Source organism: Barbus barbus (assembly GCF_936440315.1).
Source record: "Barbus barbus genome assembly, chromosome: 28".
Taxonomy (NCBI): Eukaryota; Metazoa; Chordata; class Actinopteri; order Cypriniformes; family Cyprinidae; genus Barbus; species Barbus barbus.
In genome coordinates, this window is record NC_136756.1 from 12,484,597 (window position 1) to 12,511,657 (window position 27,061).

The 27,061-nt window shown below is 37.0% G+C and overlaps 1 protein-coding gene across 2 annotated transcripts in view; it reads left to right on the plus strand.

Annotated features, from left to right (window-relative positions):
* The first annotated feature begins 1,121 nt into the window (after positions 1 to 1,121).
* Positions 1,122 to 27,061, plus strand: part of kcnip3a (Kv channel interacting protein 3a, calsenilin) — a 68,028-nt gene continuing 42,088 nt past the window's right edge. For both annotated transcript variants that reach the window (XM_079383345.1, XM_079383344.1), the window contains exon 1: positions 1,122 to 1,239. Coding sequence is in view for 1 of the 2 variants with exons in the window: in XM_079383344.1 (XP_079239470.1) it covers positions 1,234 to 1,239 (6 nt within the window). In the remaining variant the exon portion in view is untranslated. The remainder of the gene's footprint in view (positions 1,240 to 27,061) is intronic.

Consider the following 27,061-nt stretch of genomic DNA (forward strand, 5'->3'; position numbering starts at 1 on the left):
CAATGGATCCTCTGCAGTGAATGGGTGCCGTCAGAATGAGAATCCACATGCTGTGTGGGGTTGGCATAATTTTGCTTTAAATCATCACTTCTGGACAAAATACTGAAATTCATTTGTCTAAATCAGGAAAGAAATATGTACAGATCAAGCACCATTTACAAGGGAAAACGCAACAGTCAACTGTTCTGAACAAACATGTCAGTGGATTTTGATGTGAGTGGACAACATGGGATGGGCATTACTGGAGGAAACGTTATTATGGATTATGAACTCGCATTTTGTCCTGAAGTGATGGTTTAAAGTTAAAGCGGCTTAATCATGGATTTGTTTTCAGCTGTGATGTTTTGTTTTTTTTCAGCCGTTTGGACTCCCATTCTGACGGTACCCATTCACTACAGAGCGACCATTGGTGAGCAATTGATGTAATGCTAAATTTCTCCACATCTGTTCAATGAAGACACAAATTCATCTACATCTTAGATGGCCTAAGGGTGAGTAATAAATGATCAGCAAATTTTCATTCGAGTGGAAACCGCTTGCTGAATTAAGTTACGAAATTAAGACGTGACAAACATGGTAAAAATAAGTTTGAAATGTTTATTGTGGCATTAATTATGTCATAATGCTACTCTTATAGTACACTCTGTGCAGTATTCCAAAATATTAATTTCGAAAATAGAACAAAATACACATCCAGCAGACACTTTTAACCAAAGTGACTTACATTGAAGATAATCATCTTTTCAGTTGGCATTTCCTGGGACTCGAACCCATGACCTTAGCGTTGCTACCATGTGCTACTATTCAATCTACAGGATCACTAAGGGTGTTTTTACCATAATGCAGAAGGCGAGAAAACCACCTCTTTAACATTAAAGGTCGTTTTATTGCCACTTTATGGTCTGAACGTGGAGCTGCTCTATTTGCATCCTAATCTGCCAGCGGAGGTTTATATGCTTCTTTCTTAATCTGCCAAGATAATAAATGACTTCAAATGGATAAAGCCACAGACATTTCATCCAATCTGTCTGGGTGCTCATATCACACACTGACACACACACACACACGAGCGCACGCACGCGCGCGCGCGAACACTGAGAGGAGAGGAGAGAGATTTGGGCATTCCCTCACATTCCACTTGACAGATCTGCGCGGTGAAGCTGCTGCTCCTGTAGTGAGTGGAAGAAAGACATTTCTCCTCAGTGCTTGAGGAGGATTCATCACAAGAACACAATGCAGGTGAGGAATCGATCATATCACCTTTATTCCTGCTGTCTTTTATTTATTTTTATTGAAAAATAAGCGATGTGGCATCAAGCGCAATATCATACACGATAGAATTAATTAACACTAATAAATTAGAAAAATATATTCTAAATCTTCTCGCATTTATAATGTTTTTTTTTTCACTTTTATGGTTTATGGTACGATCATTCGTTGTATACGAGACTGAGCTGGTAGTTATATAATTCATTCGAACTGTAGCTCGCGCGTCCTCCTCAGAGCGCGTGAGGTCGCGGTGTCAATCATCGCGTCCGTTTAAGTTGTGTCGTGTATAATGTGTATTATTATGTAGGCTACAGTATGTCATTATTATATCGGGCTGTGAGGATGAATGACTCTCCACCGCACTTGTAGACCTCTACAGAATAGAGATGCTTCTCGCGTGCCCGCTTCAAAGCCGCTGAGTGCCCCTGCAGTTTAGTCCAATACTCACGGGTGAAAAATCTCTTCAAATGGAACGACATGCTCTTTTAGTGAAGATGGGAAAACACGGGGAGTTGGAGGAATGAAAAGTTGTGCAGAAACAGACAACCAGGTCGATTGAGGTCGCGTAAATTTAGAGAGCATTGCGCGCGAGCCTCTGTAGATAAGAGGCTTATTCCCAGATTTTTTTTATTTTCCTTTTTTTATTTTATTCTTGAATTCATGTCCTCTTGGTTTAGGGAATCTAAGCAGGCCTAATGTTTTGAACGTTCTACGAAATTGAAATCCAGTTTGTTTATCTAATGATTTGGGTCTGCAGATTTTGCTTTGGACCTCAAGGATTATCTAATATGATGAACGTGTGGCTTCATGCTGTTGACTCATGTTTGTGATTGTGAGCCAGAGGGTTTCAAGCTGATGAGTTTTGAACCTTGTGGTGATGGCTTCTAGCTGTGAGAATGCTTCTCACTCTCCGCATTAAAGGTTTGACATTTAAAAGGTACAATTATTTGTTTGTCAGCTTTGAAATAATTGTGTGGATTAAATTCTGTTGTACCCTGGGGAGCAGTCCGGTGTGCTTCCTGAGAGCTTTGATCTAACATGTAAAAACTAGATATGTCATTGTTCTCTGATGATAATGAGTTTCCTTGATGTTTTGAGACAACTGATTTGTTTCTGAAGGGTGCAGAAATGACAAAATATGAATGCATTAATTGTGAGTCATGTAATTTTCAATCATTTTTTAAATAATGGCATTACTCGTATATTATTTGTCTGTTTTGTCAGATTTCTTCAATGCTTCACTGTCTTGAGAGTTCACCCAAAAATGAAAATTATGTGAGCATTTAACCTCAGATCGTTCCAAACCAGTATAAGTTTTTCTTCTTTGCAGTGCCCTTTCTAGACATTTAGGTGGTGAAGTTCTTCAAAATCTAGGTTGTAAATTTCTCCTTGGTAGAAATCGTGGTCCGACATTGACTTGTCCCAATGTTGGTACACACTCAGATGATGCCACTCTAGGCAACCACCTACCTAGAAACAACCCTCACTGCAAAAAAAAAAAAAAAAAAAAGTATCGTTTTGTTTCTAGTCAAAATGTCAAAAAATTCTTAAGGGGGTGGTTGACTGTTTTTTTTTTTCTAGTCTTGATTGTGTTGTGTTCTCTGTCCCTTCTGATAAACGCCCGGATTATTTCTTGGTTTTAATTAGCCCCTCCCTCAGAATTATGCGATGGACTGTGATTGGTTAGCTGGTCCAGTGTGTTGTGATTCGCTAAACCGCCTCTAGTGCATGTCTGAACGTCCCACCCCTCAGCTCAGCGGCATGTGCTCCGGTTGTATTGTAAACAAGGATGTCATCTATATTGCTTATCATTGTGAGCCCGTTTAAGACAGAGGATATTAGTGAAGAGTATCGCGCAAAACCTGTGCAAACACAGCTCTTAATGGTATGTTTGTTTGTTGTTGGTTCATACTTTTAGATACGCTGTTATTTATAAGTGCTACTGCTTCTGTTAGCTTTTAATATACACTTTTATCCTGATTAAAGCTTTAATACTGCACAGCAACCGAGATGGTCCTCACTGCAGAACACAAGATCCAGGGGGCGAGGTTGGATCTAGATCCAACTCCTCCCACCTTACATGTACCTAAACCCACCCATCCCCACCCCTGAAACCTACCATCTCCACCCCCTGATCCATAAACCCACCCCTAAACCTACCATCTCCACCCCCTAGATGTGGATCCAACCCCGCCCCTTTTGTTCTGCAGTGAGGGGCTACTGTAGCAACCGCACACGCGTCTATGTATAATGCTTCTCATTGCTATGTGAAAATAAGTGTATAACTGAAAAGTTTGTTGGAGCTGATCAGAGAGAGAGAGAGAGAGAGAGATGCAGAGCAGGGGATGCAAGGAACATGATTAAGAACCGCTGCTTTAGAACACTGATTTTGAAACTTGTGAAACCATTAAAATCGTTAGAAGACAGAATCGCGATTCATATATGGATAGATTTTTACATGCACCCCTAGTTTTCTGTTCCTCTGCAGCATGGCCTCGTCCCCTTTGTTGCATGTTCCCGGGGGTGGGGTTTATCTGGGTTCGTGACGTAACAAACCTGGGAAGTAACTCGTTGGAGTCCCTACGAGCCGTTTTTGTAGGCATTAAACTACCAGAATTTTAAAAGAGGATATCTCCGTTTGCATTGAACTTTCAGCACTGCAACTTTGCAGATATTGTTTATGCTCAAACAGCAACATTACACACTAACTAACGTTAAAAAAGTGTAATTGCAATCAACCACCCCTTTAAATTAAGATTCATTTACTAGATAAGCAAAATTACATAATATATTTAATCTTGTTTCTAGGAAAAAACCTAAATTAAGTGCTTTTTGCTTAAAATGAGTAAAATTATCTGCCAGTGGGGTAAGCAAAATACTCGTTTTAAGAATATTTTACTTATTTTAAGCAAAATGCATAGAGGAGGAGGGGGGGGGGGGGGTCTTGTTTTGAAGAATGTTCATGATGCTGTTTTACAACATAATCATATAATGCGCAAAAAGATTGAAATTGCCAAATGCACTACCACCCCTGGAACAGAGAAAATGGCTTCAGTTTTTATAAAATTTTGATTGATTTTATATAAACAATTGTTTTCTCTGAATTAGAACAGTTGTCAAAAACCCATCCATCGCAGGAATTTTTAAACTGGGGTGACTGGAATGATTGAAAACCCCTGGTCTAAGAGACCTAATTTTGGTCATAACTCTCTTTGCCTCAACAGTGTAGCTCTCTAATCTTATTTGCGGTTGCATACGTTCAGACCTGCTGGCTTAACGACAGTTTGACATAATGACAAAAACTACTGTGACACCAATTATGAAAATTAGCATTTTTATGTGAACTGTCATTTGCTTAAAAATGACATTGGGCTTTTGTAAGGGAGGGATTCTTCAGATTGTTTTTTGTCTCTTATCATGGCTGTTTCCATATTAATATTAATAATCAAAACCTCTTAAATTTGTGTCCATAGAATTCATCAAAGTGTATGTCAGAGCCATGTTGCCCTCAGTTACTGGCACATAGAAACCAAACACCATTCTTCAGCCATTCACACCAAATCAATTGGTATAGATTAGGTTCTTTCATTAAGGGTAATTCAATGTCCCCTCATACACACAACCACACAGTGGCCTGGTCTCAATAGGGTCCAGGTGAGTGAGAAGCTGAATAATAAATAAATAATTTGGGGTGTAATCCATACTACTGCTAAAGTGAAAGGGGAAGGAAATGCCTGGAAAGGGGGAACAGAATAACAGTGCTGCTGTGAACCGGAGCTGGCGCTACCGGCACTGGCAGGGTTCATTTATCCTCTGAGCATGATTGAAAGTGTTCGGTGTGAGGTCAGTGCTTTTCCCTCTGTTTACAAGTGAGCACATGTGGTCATAAGGTAGCAACAGCGAAAAAGATTGCTTCAGTGCTGTTGGAAGATCATGAAGCTGTAGAGCCACGTTGTAGTCCTTTGATTAAACTGAAAGAACTTTCTTTTGGCCTGCTTCACCCGTAACTGAATTGGCTGGCTGCAGTGTGATGTTTGGCCTCGCTTCTCTGAGTTTTAATCAGTCTGTGGTTCTGAATTTTAAGTCAGTGTAAGCCTAGAACCTGGAACCGTGATACATGCTGCCCTGAATTAAACAAGAAACATAAATTGGAAGAATGTAGACGGAATACTAAACGCAGTATCAGCGAGTGCAGTATAGGCTGGAGGGCCTCATGAATTAATGCTGATGTGTTCAGTGTATGAGCAAGTGAGATACAGTAAAGATGCAACACACAGTTAATTGATATTAATGATTATATAATATGCTAATTTCACAGCCAGAACATGAATATGGCAAATAAACGCAATAGATGCTCAATAATTGAACCAATTAATATTACAACTACATTATAAAATGCTTTCCTAGCCCAGATGGTGGCACAGACATGGCACAAGGCCTGGAGATGTATGACTGAAGCTTCATTAGCCATGTGTCGCTAATTATGATAAATATGCTACTGTACTTTGATCAAACAAACAAAATCTCCTTCGTCTGTAGTCTTTTAATGCAGAAAGACCGACCTGCCGGCTGTTAGAAGTAGATGAGAAATGGTTCGTGTTCTCCATTGACTCTAACCTGTCCCTGTAGACCCATTATCAGCAGACCTGCGCATACAGCTGGGCTGAAACGGCATGCCAAAATGATTATTGAAACAGGTATTTTTAGTGTGCCATTCAATAAACTGTGTTCCTCAGAGGGGCACCGTTTGCTTTGCATCAAACATGCATAGAGTTCAAAGCGATATACACATTTTGTATCATGCATGTGTATGTAGATTCTTCATGCATGTATGTGTGCTCTGGCATATTTGTGATCAAAAATGAATGATGTTAGGAGTACACTAATATAAAAATTCAGTGTTATCTATCGATCTAACGATCTATCTATATATCTATGTATATGTATGCATGTATGTACGTGTGTGTGTGTATATATATATATATAAGGGCTGTGCAATTAATCGAAATTAAGTTTCGATTTCGGCCTCCAACGATTATGAAAATACAGTAATTGAGATTTATTATTGCGCCCCGTTCCGCCCCTATTCAGCTGTGCACTTTGCAAAATGGGACGTGCTTGATTCATTTATTTATATGTAGTTGATTTATTTATGTTTTTAAAACATTTTATGTTTTTAAAAGCGTGAAAGAGAGCTTGCGAAGATGTGTATGTGCTCAGAGACGGAACACAACACGGACATATAAAGGCATTTTTAGTGCCTAAACAGTCAAATACACACAAATGTGTCAAAGCGGCGCTTAGTGATTATTCACGTAAACCCTCGTCGGTTGTTTAATAAATGAACGTAAAGGTTTGAGAATGAAAATACGTGTGCAACGTAAATTGGATCCGTGCGGCTCTTAAAGTGACAGCGGGCTATATTCCTGCAGCCGACACTGTGCTTTATATTAATTAAACAACAAAAGACAAATTCAAAATCACTCAATGATCTTGAAAGGACTTATGTAGCTTTAATAAGAAACAAAGGAAGTTTAATTATTACAGTGAAGACTATGCTGTTTTATTTTACATTAGGTTATTAAATTTCTCTAGTAGGCTGTTAACAGAATAGCTACTTTAGACTTGCATTTAAAAAAAACTTAAAGCACAGTTTGTTTCATTTGTATCTTTTTTATTTTATTCTATTGTATTCTTTTGCTTTTTATTACTGGCAGTTTAATTATTTTCAATAATTTTGAGGACCTTTTTTAACTAATATAGCTTACCTACTCTTGTATTCTGCTGTGGTATTGAGAATTGTCACATTTCGCTGGTCTCTAAAATGTAGATGTCATAGTAACCTTATTTACAGAACATATATAAGCCTATTTCATATATCAAAGTGGTGTGTGTGTGTGTGTGTGTGTGTGTGTGTGTGTGTATATCTTTAAATATTTATATATTAGGGCTGCCAATCGATTAAAATATTTAATCGTGATTAATCGCATGATTGTCATGTTAACTCGTGATTAATCGTAACTTAATCACACATTTTCAAAGTTTTTAATACTCTAATTAAATGGGCAAGGACAAATGTGGATGCTTTATGCAAATGTATGGTTATTATTGAAATCATAGTCAACATGGGGCATGCAGACTAGACATGTTTCAAAAGTCATAGATCTTTTTCAAAATACTTGTTCATGTCTATTAGACACATGAAAAAAGAATACCAGGTTCCCATTACTTCTCTTTCTTTGCAGTGAGCAATTTACTTTCACAAACCTGTTTACATTTTTGCAAAATGTACATATTATTTATTATTACATTTGTTTGCCTCTCTGTGCCCACATACTGATTCAGCTAAATTCTCAATAAAACTGTTTTCATTGATATATTTTACTGTTTCTGTTGTCAGACAACGTAATGAATATGAAATAGTGATTGAAACGCGACCCATTAAGACTACATTAAAGCTTTCCCTTCCAAGATGTTAATCTGCACAAAAATCCTGATAATTGTGCCGTCGTCTGATGAAATCAAATACACATAAGATAAAGACAATAGCTGTGCTGTGATTTCAGCTATACTTGCATGTAAAATTAGAGAAGCAACATAATATCTGTGTTTAACTGAAAGCGGTGTTCCTCTCCGCCGCTCGCTGAACAGAGCAGACACACAGAGAGATAGAGCTGTGTGCGTGCGCTGGGAAAGTAAGACCTCGCGCGGCAGTACCAGAGAGTCTCAGAAACGAAATAAGGTTTCGGCGCTTTTTTGAAGGGAAAAAGGTCCAAATATTAACATTAAAACACTAAAAATAAAAGTTAAGAATCCTGAGGCAAAAGGCTTCCTGCAGTTTTCCATCAAAAATAAAAGTTTGAACATCTGAAAATGAAGATATTAAAGGGATAGTTCACCCAAAAATGAAATATTTATGTTTATCTGCTTACCCCCAGGGCATCCAAGATGTAGGTGATTTTTTTTTTTTTTTTTTTTTTTTTGTTTGTTTCTTCAGTAGAACACAAAAATATTTAACTCAAACCGTTGCAGTCTGTCAATCATATAATGGCAGTCAATGGGGCAGTAAAATTTTAACCATGTCCTTACTACCTTCCTGGAACATGTCAGTTGCATTGGTGTCTATGCAGTGTCAGAAAGCTCTCAGATTTCATCAAAAATATCTTAATTTGTGTTCTGATGATGAACGAAGGTCTTACAGGTTTGGAACGAAATGAGGGTGAGTAATTAAAGGGTTAGTTCACCCAAAAAATGAAAATTAATCCATGTTTTAGACCGCAAAACATAACGTCTGTCACAAATTAGAAGCACAAAACGAGGATTTTTAAAGAAAAATGTTGGAGGATTTTGATATAAGCCAAGAAAAGACTGGTTTTCCTTTGGTAAAGTAAAGAAACTTTGGTTCCATTTGCTCCTTTAAACATTGGTTTTCGCGAGATTCACACGCGCATGCGCTATGCCTACGTCTGGCTGCATCTGCCTGGAAAGGCAGTCTCTTGTGAACACGCATATGAAAGTTAGCGGATGTTACACAAAGCTGTTTATATTATTGTAAATATGGATTTTTTTTCACAAAGATGCATGGATTCACTACAGGAGGCCTTTATTCACCCCCCGGAGCTGTGAGGCATGTTTTTTTTTTTTTTTTATGGATGGATGCGCTTTATTTGACTACTTTTGGACTGTTAAACAAAAACAACCGCCCATGCAATTATAAAGCTTGGAAAAGCAAGGAAAATTAAAATTATTAATTCCAACTGGATTCGTCTGAAAGAAGAAAGCCATATACACCTAGGATGCCTTGAGGGTGAGTAAAACATGGACTAATTTTCATTTTTGGACGAACTAACCGTTTAAGTGAGTCTTATGATGGCAAATGTAAAGTAAATGTAATGTAAAACTACAAAAAAAAAGTATAAAGAATATAATATCCAACAATAGCCAATGTAATAAATAAATAATCTACTACCAGCCCTTAAATCCATTTAGTACTGATATGTCGTGGCTCTCTAAAGACATTGAAGTGAAAATGCTGGAGGACTGTATGCATGCACAAATCGCTTGGAGCCATTTGTGCATACAAACAAGGTACACTGCCCAGAACAATTGCTTTCACTGCCCCCCACTGTTCCCTGCAGAGACACACACTCATTCTCACACACACACACACACACTGTAATAAATAGATGTGCTCCCCTAGAAGACCTGCCACCCTACCCAGACATGCATATGGAGCTGCCATCCACCCACTCACAGATGCACCAGCGCCATAAAGCACAGAGAAGCATGCGCTCTCTTTTCCTCACTTCACCACCACAGAGACACGCAGCCACAAATAGCATCTCAGCACCTTAACGCACCGAAGCCACACAACGCCCCTCCTGCTGACTATCAAGGGTTACTGTAGACACGATAGTCCACTACAAGAGCAGAGGAACGCCAAGACGGATCCTCTCTGAAAAGGTCATTACTCCCTTTGTGTGAATCACAGACGAGGCATTTCTCCGGAGGCAGGGGCACGCCGAGGCATCCGAATGTTTGAATTTCATGAAAGGGGAGAGGAAGCTTTGAAATCAATCCCTTTTCTTGTCCCTTTGACCCCATCTGTGCGCCTCTAAATCTTCACCTTGGGAACAGCACAGCCTGTTTTCTCTGTTTTCCGTCCAACTTTTCAATCAGCCTCTCATTTAGGCCGACAAAACAATGCCAGACATCTCACAATCCAATCAATCAGCGATCAGTTAGGATCAGGTCTTCTGAGATTCCAAGTCCACCATCAGGATTTAGAGGCTTTCTGTGTCGATTAATTTAGTCTAATCCTGAAGGACGGCGACGGAGTGAAATAGACTTGTGCTATATAACAGAGTGAATGTTTCATAAGGGGATTTTACAGGTTGCTAAAGCCATTTGGAATCCAAAACGCCACCATTGTTTTTCCTAGGAAACTGATTCTACCTATAAGTGCTTTTCCCTTGAACATTTTGCTATTAAATGTTTAATCTCAGAAAGGAGATTTTTTTTGCTTTATTTTTTATATACATTATAGGGGTTGGGCGGTCCTGAGCTGGGATGATTGATGGAGCAGCATGCTTGTGGTAGATCAGAGGGATTAAATAAGAGACTGGATGTAACAAGGCAACACTCACATTCTGCGTTTGATATTTAGACAAACACCGTGTCGCTCTCATGTGATAACAGATCCTGGGTACAGAGAGAACAGAGAGAGGAACCGGGGAAATTAAGTACAGAAAAGAGACAGGGAGGTTGTTTTTAGGAAAATAAATACAGAAACTAGTGGAGAGGAGCGAGGAGGGGAAGATGGAGAGATATGGTATCTGACATCAGACGTGGGAGGACAGGAAGCGAGTATGGGAAACGAGAGATTGACAGCAAAAGATATTGAGTGGGAAAGGCAGATGGAGTTGGAGCAGGTATCAGGAGGAATAAAGGAGAGGGAAATAGATCGCGGAAGATGGAGAGATTATGCATTACTTTCTGATTTATTTTGTAAGTGCGAGTTCGTCTTTGCGGAAAGATGAGCGTAGTGTATCATTTACAGTACAGAGACTGACGGCAGGGATTGAGGAGCAGCAGGTGTGTGAGCTGATTGCAGGATCTTTCTCTCTGTCTCAGGGGAGAATGTGCACAGGGTGGTCTCAGCTAAAAATAAACTCCTACATGTCTGTGGGACTCCTTCTGGAGCTCGAGGGCCCATCATTGAAAGCTGCAACAAGTCAGGACTAGATGCCAATCAGAGCGAATAGTGATTTAGCTAATTTGAGGAAAAACTTGGCTGATACTCATACCAGCTCATGCCGATTAACACCAATCCTCAATATCTGGAAATTAATTTCTTAGACAACCAATAAACAACTTTTAGGAACTGAAGAAATATTATAGGGTTGCAAATAGATTCACTAAATATCAATAATTTGCGATTTGATGTTCGAATACATAATTTTTGGGCTTCAATAATATTAAAATTCTTAAATTATAGTCAATATTGCTGATATTTAGTCCAACAGCACTGAGACTTTTATTTATTTATTTTTTAATAGTTGAGATTTTTTAGTGAATCTTTTGTTACAATGTTATGCCAATAGGTGGCAACATGTGACAATTTTAGGGTGGGTTGCACCAACAAGGATTAAATTAAGCAAAATTTAGAGCTAATCAAGGATTTGTTGATCTGGGTTTTATTTTAAATCGAGTTGTAGCACCACTTAATTTTAAACTGAGATTAACAAATCGGGGATTAAAATTCTAACCTGTGATTTAAAACCTCCATCTACGATTAATTTTCTCCATGATGGATTCGTCATGTAATTAATAAGCAACAATGTTAGTATAATTTATCCTCCATCTCTGACATAAATTGCTTTTGTTGAGAAAGGAACTATAAACTTGTAAACGGTCCGCCGTTTCTATAAAACGCTGTAGAGAGACCGTTGATTAAACGTCTGATCAAGCAAGCAATAAAACTTTGAGGCAGTGCATACGGATTTCATAATCTTGGAAATATATATTTATTGTATCAATTAATGGAGTACAGTTCATGGCAAAACAACCGAGATAAGAGAAAATAACTGGCATGATTCATGGAATAACTACCTCCGGTCATGACAGCGGTGCCTCGTCCGTTTGATCGCCGTCCAGCACGTGTGGAGCGGCCGTGAGAAACGAGAGGCATGGTCGCGATCCTGTCTTCTTTTCTTTGTCATATGCCGAGATGCACCGAGATAAGTGACTGATTCACATCATGGACTCAGCAGACGCAAGTGTACTACAGACTGCCACGACCCTCACAATCTTCGGGCTCATTGCGCTTTCATTTTAATTTTTATTTATAATAAACGCCTCTATGAGACCTGACGACACACCCACTGTTTCTGTCTTTGTTTAATCAGCCACATACTTTAACTATAAGTGCACTTTATTGTATTTAAACCTCCTCATCTGTAAATTTAAAGTTAATCCTTAATTGAGATTTAAATCTGAGTTTAAAGTTATGGAGCAACAGGAATAAAATTAATCTATTTTAAATATAAAATAAATCCAGGATCAAACTGATGGTTTAAATGTAAACCATTTTTTTTTAAACAAGGTTTAAAGTTTGGTGCAACAGAATGATTAGATAAACCTTGATTTAATCTTAATCTTTGTTGGTGCAACCCACCCTTAATGTGTAAATCAGTAAATTGATTCAAAAATACTGAATCATTCAAAAAATGAAACAAATGTATTATGAGTGAGTAATTTAATCATTCACTCAACCAATTCAATGCTGAATCTTTCAGAAACAAAACCAGAATTGGTTTCACTTTATTTTGATGGTCCCTTTAACACATTCTGTTGATGTTACTAAGTAAAATTGCACCTATTTCTAGTAGAGCATTAGTAGACCAAGTGCATGTCAGTTTATTCTAACCCTAATCCTACCAAAGTTACTTAGTCAGTAGAGTGTGTTGGGAGACCATCACAATAAAGAGTTAGATATAAAGCAGACAGTCTACTACTCTAATGAGAGTTTATTGACATGTACTTGCAACATTAATTAGCATAAACAGAATGTTCAAAACGGACCATCAAAATAAAATGTAACCCAAGAGTTTTATGAATGAGTAATTGAATCATTCACTCAAGTGATTTGTTCAAAAACTTGGAATCATTTGGATAGCAATACCCATTCTGATTGCTTGGATACATGCTGTGAATGTTTGAAACTATTTCTGTTTTTGGGATATTAACAAGCAATATTATGTCTAAAATGTAAGCTACACAATATTAACTTCTATCTTAATATTTTACTTAAAATAAAACCACACTGGCATGTTGGTCAGAATATAAGCTTGTTATCTTGCTAGTGTAATATTGTGTACGTATAGGCAGCGGCCATTTAAAACCTCATATTGATGATTAAGAACCAGTCCGTATGTGGTTTTATCCCTTAATCATTTATATCCTTAAAAGCTTTTATATAACAGTTGGAGTTAGGGCTGCACGATTAAATCGAATGCGATTTCCATGCTCATTTTGTCAGTAAAGCCGGTTCTGTAATCAGCAGTAAATCTCCATGTTCTTTCAGACGGAGCAGCATTTACTACACAGAGCCGTAGTTCACTGACAGCTTACGCAAAAACAAAAGGCAAAAAATTATATTATTGCGCAATTATGAAATCGAAGAAATCGTTCATGATAATGATAACTGTTTGCATAGCTTCTCAGTGAAATACGGTTCTGTGTAGTAAATGCTGCTCTATCTGAAAGCATGTTATTATGTGGTATTTTCACATGTTTTTACTCCAAACTCACTTCATAACGTCAGTTGAGTGTTTGAAATAAATCCTTCTGTGAGATGATGTGGCTGCTTAAACAATAAGGCACGCAACATATTTCATAGTATTCTAAGCAGTGATAAAGGCATTGCAATATAAATATACTTTATTATAATGAAAATTATAATAATAAGAACTCAGATAAACCATATATTGCCGTAGCCGTGTGTTTATTAGTCACGTTCAATCAGTGAAAACAGTTAAATCTTCTGTTTATTCAGCAATGGCATTTCCTGGGTTTCTTCTGCGGGGCGTATTTGAAGTTTTGGGCTTATTTGAGATTGCCCTCTGGCCTTCGGATGGAGATTTACCGCTGATCACAGAAAGATACGCATTGATGCGTACTTCACTGAAAGATACGCATGACAATCACAGCTTCTGTCTAATCGCAATTGCGATTTCATTTCGCTTTATCGTGCAGCCCTAGTTGGAGTAATCATTTGTTGTTGTTTATTTAGTTGTGCGTGTTTTTGTGGTGGGTGGTGAATATCTCATGCGTGATCTGAAGAAGCACTTACTGTATATCACAGAGCCCTTGACTTGTACTGAATAATTGATTCATCTAGCAGCATCCCTACCTCACTTTCTCTCTCTCTCTCTCTCTCTCTCTCTCTCTCTCTCTCTCTCTCTCTCTCTCTCTCTCTCTTTCTCAGTGTTTAAGGTGGAAGTCATAACAGCTCTTTGAAGACCGAAGCCTTTAGGCTTGTCTTGAGTCAAAGGGGCTGTGGTGCGTTAAGGCAGAACATAAAAGCCGACCTTATATTACGAGATACAGCACTATGACTGGTAAAGCCTGGCGGAGTAGAGCTATCTCTTTATCATCTCCCTACTTCGCTATTCTTTGCCCTCTGTCCATCTTTACCTTTTTGTATTACAAATACCAAAAAAAATGTCATGTGGATACATAAGGGCTGGTGTTTCCTCCCAAGGACATGTTTGATGGAAGGAGATGATCATGACCTTTAATTCCACATGCTAAAGCGTCAGGTTCGTCACGCATGATTACATTTGATGTTACATTTTACAGTAATGGCATCTGAAGGCCTACAGTGACCACCCAATTATTCATCCAGCCATAATATAGTATTGCTAAGGTAAGGGTCTATTCACATGAAACATGTTTTTGCATCCCACTGTGCTGCTATTCCATTTTTTCCCATGTGTATAGTACATAGACTAGAAAGATGTGTTTGACCGTTAAGCTCTCATCTTTTGCAGTGTCTTGCGCATGACACCGCGTCCTAAAAATACAGTGGTTCAGTAAAAAGTTCACCTTTTAAAAAGACCTTTGTTCCCTTTAAAAAATATCTCTAGACTTTGAGTTTCTTTTTTTCAGTGCCCTATGTCTCATATATTTGTGTTCCACTGCCCTGCTTTTATTGGTTTTCTATGTAAACTTGTGTTTGACTGTTGAACTTGCATCTTGTGTATTTTGCAGTGCTCTCAGCTTTCTAAAAATGCAGCCCTCCAGTTAAAAGAAGTTCAAAGCACTAAATTATGGTTTTGTTTGTGTATGAAACTTACTCCCAATATCGTGATAACCATAGCAATGTTCTCATTCATTTACTGACTATTTTTGGCCAAAGTAGTGTTATAACAACCAAAGATTTATGTTTGTCTGTTTTTACCAACTCACCATTTACAGAAACAGAGTGCTCTACTGAAGTGTTGCCATGTCTTATAAGCATCTTTGGGCTTGGCTCATTAAATAATCCAGTTTCTGAAGTTAATATGCAGCAGGTGCGAGTCACACGTATTTCAAATATAAAGCATTTTGGTTTATTATGGGCTTGTTCTTGTGCATTGTTTTTTTTCTAGAAAGATCTGGCAACAGAAATAAGTCATGGCTCATACCTCTTTCCCTATGATTTTCTTGCACCGTGCATACAAAAGAAAGAGGACATCATAAACTAGTTGTCCAGTTTGAATCTGTACACACTGCACATAATTTTCAAACCGAATTCCGGAAATGTTGGGACGTTTTTTTTTTATTTTGAATAAAATGAAAACTAAAAGAATTTCAAATCACATGAGCCATTATATACACAATAGAACATAGATAACATAACAAATGTTTAAACTGAGAAATTTTAAAATTGCATGCACAAAATTATCTCTTTTCAAATTTGATACCTGCTACAGGTCTCAAAATAGTTGGAATGGGGGCATGTTTACCATGTGTAGCATCTCCTCTTCTTTTCAAAACAGTTTGAAGACATCTGGGCATCGAGGTTATGAGTTTTTGGTGTTGGAATTTGGTCCCATTCTTGCCTGATATAGGTTTCCAGCTGCTGAACAGTTCGTGGTCATGTTTGACGTATTTTTTGTTTAATGATGCACCAAATGTTCTCTATAGGTGAAATATCTGGACTGCAGGCAGGCCAATTCAGCACCCGGACTCTTCTACTACAAAGTCATAGCTGTTGTAATAGCTGCAGTATGTGGTTTTGCATTGTCCTGCTGAAATACACGTCGTCTGGAGGGGAGCATATGTTGCTCTAAAACCTTTTATATACCTTTCAGCATTCATAGTGCCTTCCAAAACATGCAAGCTGCCCATACCGTATGCACTTATGCACCCCCATACCATCAGAAATGCTGGATTTTGAACTGAACGCTGATAACACGCTGGAAGGTCTCCCTCCTCTTTTGCCCAGAGGAAACGGCATCCGTGATTTCCAACAAGACTGTCAAATTTGGACTCGTCTGAAAATAGAACACTTTTCCACTTTGAAACAGTCCATTTTAAATGAGCCTTGGCCCACAGGACACAACGGCGCTTCTGGACCATGTTCACAGATGGCTTCCTTTTTGTATGAAAGCTTTAGTTGGCATCTGCAGATGGCTCGGCGGATTATGTTTACCGACAGTGGTTTCTGGAAGTAATCCTGGGCCCATTTAGTAATGTCAATGACAGAATCATGCCGATGAGTGATGCAGTGTTGTCTGAGGGCCCGAAGACCACAGGCATCCAACAAAGGTCTTCAGCCTTGTCCCTTAAGCACAGAGATTTCTCCAGTTTTCTGAATCTTTTGATGTTATGCACTGTAGATGATGAGATTTGCAAAGAGATTTGACATTGAGGAACATTGTTTTTAAAGTATTCTCTTTTTACACACTCTTTCACAGATTGGATAGCCTCTGCCCATCTTTACTTCTGAGAGACTCTGCCTCTCTAAAGCCCAATTCAGATGGTAATTGTTTCTCATATGGACATCTGTAAAAATAAATTTACATATCACCTCAGTGATAAAAATGGATGGCGATTTTATTCACAGTGGAGGAGCGAGTTCTGTGAACCTGCGAACCCGGGAACGCGCTGCTCACATGGCCAGTCGCATGATTGTCGCATGAAATTCATTTTATTTACAAATGTATTATTGTGTAAAATGTATTTTAAAATGCTTATTATATAAAGGTATTCTTATTATTCCAAGCATAATCTGATTTATTATTTGATAATTGAAATCTCCTGTTTAAAAATAGGAAAATAGACCCGCTATAGTTGTATATAATTATATGTGATGTATATCTGTTTATAATAGGCCTACACATTTTAAAATTGTATTGCATAGGCTACCTGCTGCTGCCATAATAAAGACCCATTTCGAATTTGTAGGTGCTTTTCTTCTCTTTCTGCTCTCACTCTCTGTGGTGGAGAAGTCTTAAAGTATTGTTCTTTTAAATACTTTCCAGCATTTCAGAAATAAATATTTATGCACCGACGTACAGTGTTCGGGAGTTCTCAAAAAGGGTTTAAACACTGAATTTTGAATCGATTTCTTCTCGTAAACTCAGAGATGTGGATTCGGACGGCAATTAAATTACCACACAACTTTGGTGTTTGTCAAAAAACAGTAGGTAATTCAGCCGGGGATTTTTACGGGGGTGGTGAGAGAAAAACACAGACGTCTTGGATTCGGACGGCCATTCGGACATTAAAATCACCAACTACCCCCTGTATATGGTGAAAGTTACTTGCGTCCACATGAGAAACAATTACTGTCCGAATAGGGCTTAAGACATCCCTTTTATATCTAATCATGTTACAGACCTGATGCCAATTAACTTAATTAGTTGCTAGATGTTCTCCCAGCTGAATCTTTTCAAAAGTTCTTGCTTTTTCAGCCCTTTGTTTCCCCGTGCCAACTTTTTTTGAGACCTGTAGCAGGCATCAAATTTGAAATGAGCTCATTTAGTGGATAAGTGTAAAATTTCTCAGTTTAAACATTTGTTCTCCATGTTCTATTACGACTAAAATATTGGCTCATGTGATTTGAAAGTCTTTTAGTTTTCATTTTATTCAAATTGAAAAAACGTCCCATCATTTCCGGAATTTGGGTTGTAAATGTGGTTCCGTGGTAACAACGACCTGTCTGATTGAAGGAGATCTTTTCAGAATTATGGGTAATGTAGTTTTTCCACTAGTTCATTGGATATTAAATGTGATGAAAAAAAGAACTCATGGTAGCTCAGTCAATTTCTCAGTTTGTATCGTAGGTCAATCAGTTTCTCTTTGTAGAAAATGAATGAATGTAGATATTAATTTTTGCTTTTGTAACATTACTATTTCCTTCTATACAACAACATTGGACCAAGGAACACTGGTGATGAAGATGTTATAATTGATTATATCATCAGAGAAAGGAAAAGGAAACCTCTCACATGCTCTTAGACTTAACTGTCGTTCTGCTCATGGAAGCAGACTCAAAGGCAGAGAGCGTTATGCATGTTTGATGGTGTTTTAATGGAGCACATGGTCTTATCCAGCGGGTCCTCCTTCCCAGCACATGTGTGGCTCCACTCTCATTAATTATGTAGATTTACCCAGCATTTAATCTATATGTGGTCAATACTAAGCACTGGTTACAACAGGAGGTTAAAGAGCAGTGTCTTAGGTTTTTGTTCAGAATAGCATACTACTGTACTACTTTTACTATTTTTGCAGTGTGCACAGTATGCTAATGTTTTGTGTGCTTACAATACCCTAAAGAGCTTATACATAAGCAAAAATGTGCAGTGAACAACCGTATTTGTCATTCGCTCGACTGCACCTTCCATTTTCAATGTAACAGAATCAGAATTATCAACCATGCATTCATAATCCACTCACATGCAATGTTTTTAAAAATAGTAGGCTATACTGTATATACTGCACAATATTCAGTACCCTATTCTAAACTTAGTTTGTGGTGGATTGCATCTTTTACATTTACTAAAATAATTTGCCTCCAAGGTATTCCCTGGGAATCAAACCCTGACCTTGGTGTTGCTAGAGCCATGCTTTACTGTTTGAGTTACAGAAACACTGTTTTTAAATGTGTCTGTGTATTTGTGTGTGGGATTCTGAAGTTGTTCAGTTCATGTTTTTTAATGGTGACCCTGTACCTGATCTAATGCAGGAATCTTCCCTTTCCTCTGAATAAAAGCGTCTCCCTCGGGCTTTAATTATACAGTCCTGCCTCTGTCTGCTTCCCTGGCATTAAATGCTAAACAAGGACATGCTTTGTGTATTTGTAAATATGTTGAATGAAGGGGTGACTGGAATGTGTGTGAAGTTGAGTAAAAGTGTAAAGGATGAATATATATTTTTTTTGTTTTCTAAAGAAAATGAAATGAGGTGTGCAACTTGCAGCCATGTTGGTAGGTTGTTGTGGGTGGTTCCCAGCACATTGCTATTATTGTTTCTGAACAAATTAGAGCTCTTGAATTAATTTTTTAAGAGAATGTTTTTGTTCACACCCATGCACTGACTCGTGTTTTTGGTTCATTGTAGTGAGAGCAAATAGCATTCTAGTGCAAAAGAGCATTTCATTGAACAAATATGCTGCCAAATATGCAAAATGACTAAATATGCCACCATAACTCAAGTTGCTGTTGACATCTTGTTCAAGAACGGATTATGTTGATATGTAGCTGAATTGAGTTCCCAAATAACCTTTTTAATAATTAGTGTGAAGAATGTTTTATAATCTAAAGAATATTTTTGACTATAAAGAACCTTTTGTCCAATGGAAAGTTTTCCATGGATGTTAAAGGTTCTTTACTGAACCATATAGATGCCAATAAAAGTGGTGCTTATGGTGCTTAAAAGATTAGTTCACTTCCAGATTAAAAAATTCCTGATAATTTACTCAGACACCTATCATCCAAGAAGTTCATGTCTAAAAGTAATTAAGGTTTTTGAGGAAAACATTCCAGGATTTTTCTCCATGTAGTGGACTGAATAACACCTAACAGGTCCAAATTGTAGTTTCAGTGCAGCTTCAAAGGGCTCTTCATGATCCCATCTGAGGAACAAGGGTCTTATCTTGTGAAACGATTGGTTATTTAAAAAAAAAATAAAAATTCTATACTTTTTAACCACAAATTCTCATCTTGCACTAGCTCTGCAATGCGCATTCAGAACTTCACGCATTACGTAATGACGTTGGAAAAGTAATGCGTGATTAGTTCATTTTCTGTGTTCTTCAGTTCAAAAAGTTAAGGTAGGGCAAAAAACTCCATCTCATTTTCTCCTCCAACTTCAAAATCGTCTGACATTGTTGTTTTACTTTTTAAAAAAGGCGCTTGACTTTCTTTGCACCTTTCCAATGTGATTACGTAACGCGTGAAGTCGGGCTAGTGCAAGACGCAACCTAGTCTCATGGCATTTACGTACCTGGGTGCACTTTTTAGAGAGACCCGAAATACGTACCAATAACTACATATTACTGCAGTTTCAGTTTCCTAAAGAAACAAACACTAGAGGCAGTAAAACCCCGACACCTTTTACTCCTTTTCACACAAATTTACAGAGTTTTGATTAATAAAGCGTATTTTTCACACAATTACTTTAAGAATATCATATTACGACTTCAAAACCATATTAATATGATGGGAGAATTGAAAACTGATGCTTTTGAATGTTAGCATCACACATATCCAGCCTCGTATCTATGGGTTTTCATAGACGAAATGCTTGTTTTTGTAGAGGAGAGGAGATCCGGTTCGAATCCTGTGTAACTACGGTTCAACAAAACAGTTCAAATCGGCATAAAAGGAAGTTGAAATGGCACGGTTGCATCAACAAATACGTTTTTATACCAGTTTTGCATTTGTTAACACTATCGGGTAGGTTTAGGGTTGGGTTTGGTGTAGGGCATATTTCCAACACGATAGAGCATTAACTTTTAGGGACAGACCCCGGATATTTGAATTCTGAACCACCGCAGTACGTACCTGTAGCAACATAATAAAAACACAGCAATAGGTACCTATATCAACATAATAAAAACGTGCCAGGGTTCACGTATTTAACCTGTGTTTGAGCGCCACTCAATGGACATTTCTCTTTGAAACTGAGGCGAAACGTGCAGTAAGGTACGTAAAACGGTGTCGCACAGAAAGTGCACAGAGGTACGTATTTTTATGAGACCAGGTTGGCAAAAGTATATAGAATTTCTTTTCAACTGAAGAAAGACATGAACATCTTAGATGACTGGGGGTGAGTAGATCATCAGGAAATCTTTATTCTGCAGTAAACTAATCCTTTAAAAACTGCTTTATCTGGAGCTGGTTAGCCTTAATTTTACCCCATTAATCAAAACAATAAATGATGATATTCAACGCTGGATGAATTTATCATTGTCCATTATGGGCAGAATATCAATAATCAAAATGACTATACTCCCTAAACGAAACTATTTATTCTCAATGATCCCAACACAACCCTCCCTCACCTGGTTTAAATCTTTAGACTCAATTATTATCAAATCTTACTGGAAAAATAAGACTCCAAGAATTAAACTAGCTACTTTACAGAAACCAAAAACACAAGGAGGATTGGAAGCACCACATTTCTACCACTACTCTCTGGCTAATCAGCTTCAATATACAAATGGATTCACCCAAACTCATCAGAAAACATATGGCTAGATATTGAACAAACAATTTGTAAGGATATTCTAATTTCAGATTTACCATTCTATAGTCAGACAATCAAAAAACGCTCCTGTTTTAAAGCACCAACTATAGCAGCAGCTCTGACAGCCTGGTGGAAATTTCAACAAATCACAAACACTCCTCTTGTACCATCTAAATACACCTCCATTTGGAATAATCCAGATTATACAGTTAATATAAAAACACTTAATTTACACACATGGTCAGAAAAGAGCATAACACAACTCCAACACATCTTTCATAGAAATAATCTGGCCTCATTTTCATATTTGGTCCAGGAATACGGCATCGAGAGTAATAGTTTTTTTAAATATGTACAAATCAAATCATCTATCCAATCAAAAATCAACATTCGAACCATTAATCTAGAACTTTCACCTTTAATCTCAGAGTTAATTAATATATCGTCCTCAAAAAAACTACTCTTCAAAATATACAGAATGATATTAAAATCAGACAACACATTAAGTTTACCACATGCTAAATGGGAATCAGACCTATCTATTGCTCCGGATGCCGTTTTCTGGACAAAAAATGCCAACTTGCAATTTATACACTATAAGGTACTTCATATAATTCACTTAACCGGACAGAAATTGTTTAAAATGGGATTCACTTCAGAAACATGTACACATTGCACACAAAATGATACTTATGTTCACGCCCTTTGGTATTGTACCCCAATTATACATTTTTGGTAAAAAGTCACTGAATCACTATCCGTCACTATGGGATGTCACATCCCAAATTCTCCATCAGTTTGTTTACTAGGCGATATATACATAATCAATTTAGACAATACAAACTTATATCTGTTATCAATCTACTGTATTATGATGCTATTTCTGTTGTATGCTTTCTTCCCCAACCCTAGACACAATTACAGACACATGCGTGCACACACACACACACACACGTATACTCACAGACATATGAATGCAAATATGGGGGGGGGGGGGGGGGGGGGGGGGGGGGGGTTGATCAGAACGGACTTGTCATGTTGGTCATCAGTATATATGTTTATTTGTCTGTTTCTCTGCATTTTGGCACATGTAAATATTGTCACCTTCTTTACTTAGTGTTCTGTTTTTTGTTTTTTTCTTCTCTTATATGTTTGATCTATGGGGTTCTCTATTTGGTACATGTAAACATTGTCACATTCTTTAATTGCATAATAAAAATAATTAAAAAATAAAAATAAAAACTGCTTCATCTCAGTCTTTCAAATGTACTATGAGATTGTGCTCTGAGTAATGCTATGTGTGTTGCTATGTGGTCACTTGGTTACCAGGATGTTGTTAGGTTGCCGCTTATTTGGCAAGTCAAAAATGCCTGTATATTCTGATCCCTACACTGTAAAAAGATTGCTGTAAATTTTACAGTAACTTACTGGCAGCTGGATGCCAGTAAGTTACTGTAGAAATGGTTACAGTATTATTACTGTAATTGCATTTACAGTATAATAATGGCTTTACTGTATTTTCAATTACAGTATTAAGCGTATTTTCATTTTCAGTATAATTACTGTATTTTCATTTACAGTATCAGTGCTGTAGTGTTTATTTTCATGTAATTAAAAAAAAATTACCTGTAAAAAATAATCAAATTGTGGTACAGCACTGTAATCCATGATTTTTACCACCCCAACCCCATAAAAATCACAATAACTCATGAGCATTAGTTCTAATAATATTATTTTTAATTGTTGAAAATTTATTTTTAAAAGTGCAAATTACAAGTGTTGATCTTTACGATGAACTAGCTGAAAAAAAAGTCCCCTGGGCACTTTGTATCATGGCAAAACACACATACTGAAAAGCAAAAACAAGAAAGTACACTAACAGTCAAAAGTTTTTGAACAGTTCGATTTTTAATGTTTTTAAAGAATTCTCTTCTGCTCACCAAGCCTGCATCTATTTGATCCAAAATACAGCAAAAGCAGTAATACTGTGAAATATTTTTACAATTGAAAATAACTGCTATTTGAATATATTTTAAAATTTTATTTATTCCTGTGATCAAAACGAAATTTTCAACATCATTACTCCAGTCTTCAGTGTCACATGATCCTTCAGAAATCATTCTAATATACTGATAAACATTTATTATTATTATTATTATTATAAAAATATTATTATTATTATTATTATTATTATAAATATTTAAAACACCTGAGTACAGGTTTTTTCAGGATTCTTTGATGCATAGAAAGATCCAAAGATCAACATTTATCTGAAAAAAAAGAAAAGATTTTATAACATTATACACAATAACATTATTTAACAAGGATGGTTTAAATTGATCAAAAGTGAAGATAAAGACATTTATAATGACACAAAAGATTTCTATTTCAGATAAATACTGTTCTTCTGACCTTTCTATTTATCAAGGAAACCTGATAAAAATTAAAATTAGACTCAACTGTTTTCAGCGTAATAATAATAATAATAGGTTTTTTTTTTTTGAGCAGCAAATCAGAATATAACAATGATTTCTAAAGGATCAGGGGACACTGTGAAGACTGGAGTAATTTATAAATTCAGCTTTGATGACAGGAATAAATTACATTTTTAAAATATATTCGAATAGAAAAATAGGGTTGGGGTATTTTAAATAAAAAATATTTCAAAATTGTACTGTTTTTGCTGTACTTTGGATCAAATAAATGCAGGCTTGGTGAGCAGAAGTGGCTTCTTTAAAAACATTGAAAATCTTTTGACTGGTAGTGTTAATAAAATGAAATAATACAAACTTGGTGCTGTATGCACTTTAATGTTAATTAAAACATTATATACTACATCTGAACGCACCTACAAGGGAATGTACATAATTAGTTGATAATCCATCACATTCAAATTATTAAAGCACCATTTTAGAGGAAAGTGCTAGAATGCTGAATTAATGGGTTTGATTCCAGGGGCGGTTCTAGGGTGAGTGGATATCCGGGGCTTAGCCCAGAAACATTAATTTATGTATCAGAATACACGGGTTACAAGTCAAATAAAACAGGCTATGCTGAAAATTTACACTGGCTAAGTGGCTTCATTTTTTTAAAGCGACAAGTATAATTAATTATAATTTGCACTTACAAACTGCATAAATAATATTAGAAAATTAATGTTTTAAATATAAACAAAAAAATTGAACACAAAAATGTAATAATAGAAATAAAAATAGAATGATACTTTTAAAAATGAGACTGAAACCAGTACCAGTAGGTGGCAGCAAGCCACTGTCTTAATGACTGAGCCATTGAATCATTTATTCAATAAATTCATTAAAAACTTCTGATTCATTCAGGAATGAAGAAACTGTTTTTATGAATGGATCAGTGAATCACTGATTCAAGGCATTCAAAAAAGGTAAATTCATTCAGTAATGAAACACTGTTGTGTGCAGAGACGCACAACATGGCTTTGTTTAGAACATTTTTGCAAAATAGAGCAAAAAGACAATATTTTCTTCACAATTTAAATCACTTAATATTAACTTCTTGTTTATTGAATTTTGTTGCCCTGACACTCATAGACCATGCTAGTGTGTGTGTGTGTATCTCCCAACATGAAAAAGGACACAATGAATAATGTTAGTTTGCTGTTAACAAGTTAAAACATCTTAAAATATCTCAGTTTTGCATAAAACAGAAATAATATACTAACCTTTTTGTCCAGTTAACAGTACAACGTTTCTCTTTTGTCCTTTTACCGCTGCTTCCACCAAACAGTACAGGTGCATCTCAATAAATTAGAATGTCATGGAAAAGTTAACTTATTATAGTAATTCAACTCAAATTGTGAAACTCATGTATTAAATTCAATGCACACAGACTGAAGTAGTTTAAGTCTTTGGTTCTTTTAATTGTGATGATTTAGGCTCACATTTAACAAAACCCCACCAATTCAACAAATTAGAATACTTCATAAGGCCAATAAAAAAAACAATTTTTAGTGAATTGTTGGCCTTCTGGAAAGTATGTTCATTTACTGTTATGTACTCAATACTTGGTAGGGGCTCCTTTTGCTTTAATTACTGCCTCAATTAAGCGTGGCATGGAGGTGATCAGTTTGTGGCACTGCTGAGGTGGTATGGAAGCTCAGGTGTTACGGTCTCTGGTAGAATAAACTTCACGGAGAATAGGGAATCCAAAATAAAGTCTTTTAATATTATAATCCACACAAATAGAAGGGAATAACTCAGGGTAGTCGCAACACACATAGCATCAAACAATAACTGGCACAGAACTGGGGAGAACTCAGGACTTAAGAACACAGGGGCTAATGGGATAATTAATAAACAACATGCAGGTGATAATGATGAACTTAACGAGACAGGCAATAACTAGGTCAAAACAGAAACTCAACATACAGACATGTGACACTAGGTTGCTTTGATAGCGGCCTTCAGGTCATCTGCATTGTTGGGTCTGGTGTCTCTCATCTTCCTCTTGACAATACCCCATAGATTCTCTATGGGGTTCAGGTCAGGCGAGTTTGCTGGCCAATCAAGCACAGTAACACCATGGTCATTGAACCAGCTTTTGGTACCTTTGGCAGTGTGGGCAGGTGCCAAGTCCTACTGGAAAATTAAATCAGCATCTCCATAAAGCTTGTCAGCAGAAGGAAGCATGAAGTGCTCTAAAATTTCCTGGTAGATGGCTGCTTTGACTGTGGACTTCAGAAAAAACAGTGGACCAACACCAGCAGATGGCATGGCAGCCCAAATCATCACTGACTGTGGAAACTTCACACTGGACTTCAAGCAACATGGATTCTGTGCCTCTCCACTCTTCCTTCAGACTCTGGGACCTTGATTTCCAAATGAAATGCAAAATTTACTTTTATCTGAAAAGAGGACTTTGGACCACTGAGCAACAGTCCAGTTCTTTTTCTCTTTAGCCCAGGTAAGACACTTCTGACGTTGTCTCTGGTTCAGAAGTGGCTTGGTAGCCCTTTTCCTGAAGACGTCTGAGCGTGGTGACTCTTGATGCACTGACTCCAGCTTCAGTCCACTCCTTGTGAAGCTCTCACAAGTGTTTGAATCAGCTTTGCTTGACCGTATTCTCAAGCTTGCAGTCATCCCTGTTGCTTGTGCACCTTTTCCTACCCAAATTCTTCCTTCCAGTCAACTTTGCATTTAATATGCTTTGATACAGCACTCTGTAAACAGCCACACCTTTCAGTAATGACCCTCTGTGACTTACCCTCTTTGTGGAGGGCAATACTGTAAGGTCTAATCATCAATATTAAAACAAAAACTATTGAAATGTTTTACTTTACATGCAATAAATTTAAAATTTATGAAAGTTTCACTTTTTGAAATAACTTACAAGAAAAAATGAACTTTTTCACGACATTCTAATTTACTGAGATGCACCTGTAAATAAGAAATATCCCTTGCCATTGGTCAGTTTTTTCACAGGCAGGTTCACTACTGTAAATTTACAGTAGTTTATTGTAAAATATACATATTTTCCCACAATCCTTTTCAGTTTACAGTAAAATGCTGTATATACA